At 49.4% G+C, this 2,214-nt stretch overlaps 1 protein-coding gene across 1 annotated transcript in view; it reads right to left on the bottom strand.

Moving 5' to 3' along the window:
• Positions 1-18: 18 nt before the first annotated feature.
• The window catches only part of LOC109304207 (vesicle-associated membrane protein 1-like), an 8,744-nt gene continuing 6,548 nt past the window's right edge, over positions 19-2,214 (bottom strand). The window contains exons 3-6 of the mRNA XM_019526686.1: positions 2,089-2,212; positions 1,836-1,994; positions 1,246-1,297; positions 19-852 (exon numbers count right to left, since the gene is read on the bottom strand). Of these exons, the coding sequence (XP_019382231.1) occupies positions 836-852; positions 1,246-1,297; positions 1,836-1,994; positions 2,089-2,212 (352 nt within the window). The 3' untranslated portion in view covers positions 19-835. The remainder of the gene's footprint in view (positions 853-1,245; positions 1,298-1,835; positions 1,995-2,088; positions 2,213-2,214) is intronic.

The following is a 2,214-nucleotide window of genomic DNA, read 5'->3' as shown; positions in this document are numbered from 1 at the left end:
AAAAAAAAAAAAAAAAAAAAAAAAATAGCAGTAACCAGGGACTGGCCAAGAAACACAGAATCCAGCCTGGGACAGGCCTGACCTGACTATGCTACAGAACATGGTAAGCATGCACTCCTAGGAAGCCCTTGGATTCCTACTCCTGATCCAGTCCTGCTCTGCCCCCCACCTTGCCCCACTATACCCCCAGCATAAGTTGCATGCCAGTAGATAGCTAATGGTTCATGTGCTCACTTGAGTCTTGTAGGTGTATAGAACATCTATCCAAATACTCCTGCTGCTAGTGCCCCTGCATGTCATTCCCCATGTTGCAGAAGAGTGCCTATAGCCTACTGCTTTGGAGTGGAAGACTAAGTAACCAATGTTAACAAGATTTCAGAAGTTAAAAAGGGAAACAATTGTTGCCATGGGCTCCTTTCAGATGAAACAATGCTGAACAGCCAGCATGGGAGTCCTTTCAATCCCTGGAGCTCCCTACTGCCAGGGAACTGCTTAAGGAAGCTCACACTACCAGAGCCCAACCCTCAAGGCACTGCTGTGAAGAAAGTTCACACTGAAGGCGTGCTATGACTCCAGTTACAATTGCAACAGAAGCTGGAGGGGGCAGCATTCTCCCTCCCTTTCCCTTCTCCTCAAGTGGAGCTGCCCCTCCCTGGGGCTGCAGCAGCTGTTGAAGGGATTAGCCCAGGTCCAGAAAAGATGCATCAGAACCTCATACAGAAGACAAACAAACAAAAAAGTTAATGATGGAAAAGCCAGGTGAAGGGAGGGAGCTTGGGCAGGGGAGAGATAGGGTGATCAGGGAAGGTAGGCTGCAGATTATGGGGGACCACATTCAAGTAAAAAAGTAGACTGCAGACAGAAAACAAAAAGAGAGGGAGAGAAAGGAGAGAACAAGAGGGCCAGTTACACCGAAGTCCCCACACTCATCAACCAAGATCTCCCCCAGCTAGGGATCTGGGTATTTCAACCCTCCTATTCCCAGGCACAGGTCCTTTTGTGTAGAAGGTAAAAAGCAGCACTTCCCCAACAGAGACTGCTCCCAAACCTTATGAAAAGGTTTTACAAATATATAAGTCTCTGGGACTGACAGGAGGTTCCAGTTCCCTGTCCCGTCTCATCAAGCAGTGAAAGTTGCCACACAAGTAGGCAAAGTTACTTTCAAGGCTCCTAATCAAGAGGGAGAAATTTCCCTACTGTCCAGGATTCCCTGACCTTGTATTCTGGTCCACCCATGGTACTTACGTGCAATAGCCACCACCACAATGGCACAAATGACTCCCAATATGATCATCATCTGGGGAGAGATTATGAAATGGTGAGACTCAGTAGGCTGGCATGAACTAGCGTCCCATGCCAGCTGAAGCATCTATCTGTGCCCTTCAAAGCATCTCTCTAGTCTTCCACATAGCATGGCCTGGCAGTAATACAAGCCTATCATCTCAGTGTAACCAGGTAGATGTATTAGCTGCATCAGGCACTTACAAATCTGAGTGACTAGCAACCCTAGGTCAGAAGCTTCAAAAAAAATATTCTCTCAGCCTGGACAGCAACTGCAGGGCTGGTTAAGTCTGATCTTGAACCAGCCAACCTTGTGCCTCAGAGGCTGAAAAGGAAAAAGGCAGAGAACCACTGAAAGGATACAGTTCACGCACTCCTAAGAAAATTACACCCTTCAGCTAATCCTGCTTGCAACACACCCTGTTCTCGACACATAGCTAAAAGGCAGAATCATGGGCAAGATGCTCCACTAGCTTGGCATACAGCTATGCAAGGCCAGAGACAGGCAACTGTTTAGCTTTGGTGTAAGGAGGGGGCTGGGCAGCCAGGCTCACCTTCATGTTCTTCCAAAAGTACTTCCTCTTGAGCTTTCCAGCACTGCTTTCAAACTGTGAGGCACCAGCCTGGAGAGCATCTGCCCGGTCATCCAGCTCTGACAGTTTCTGGTCTCGCTCCAGTACTTTGTCCACATTCACACGCATGATGTCTACCACCTGCAAGAGGAAGGGAATGACCCTTGGAGTGTCTCCAGACACTGCTACATAACAGCTCAGAGAAAGAAGGGCAGGCTAACAGATAGTGACTTACCTCCTCCACCTGGGCCTGTGTCTGCTGCAGCCGGCGGTTACTACTCGTGTTGGGTGGAGGGCCAGGGGGACCCCCACCCGGCGCTCCCCCTTCTGGGCCTGCTTGCTGCGCTGGGTCAGACCTGAG

The sequence above is a fragment of the Gavialis gangeticus genome, unplaced genomic scaffold, assembly GCF_001723915.1.
Source record: "Gavialis gangeticus isolate Ggan-Ray unplaced genomic scaffold, GavGan_comp1, whole genome shotgun sequence".
Taxonomy (NCBI): domain Eukaryota; kingdom Metazoa; phylum Chordata; order Crocodylia; family Gavialidae; genus Gavialis; species Gavialis gangeticus.
The sequence above is the reverse complement of the archived record's forward strand: the minus strand, read 5'-3'. Positions and strand labels throughout refer to the sequence as shown.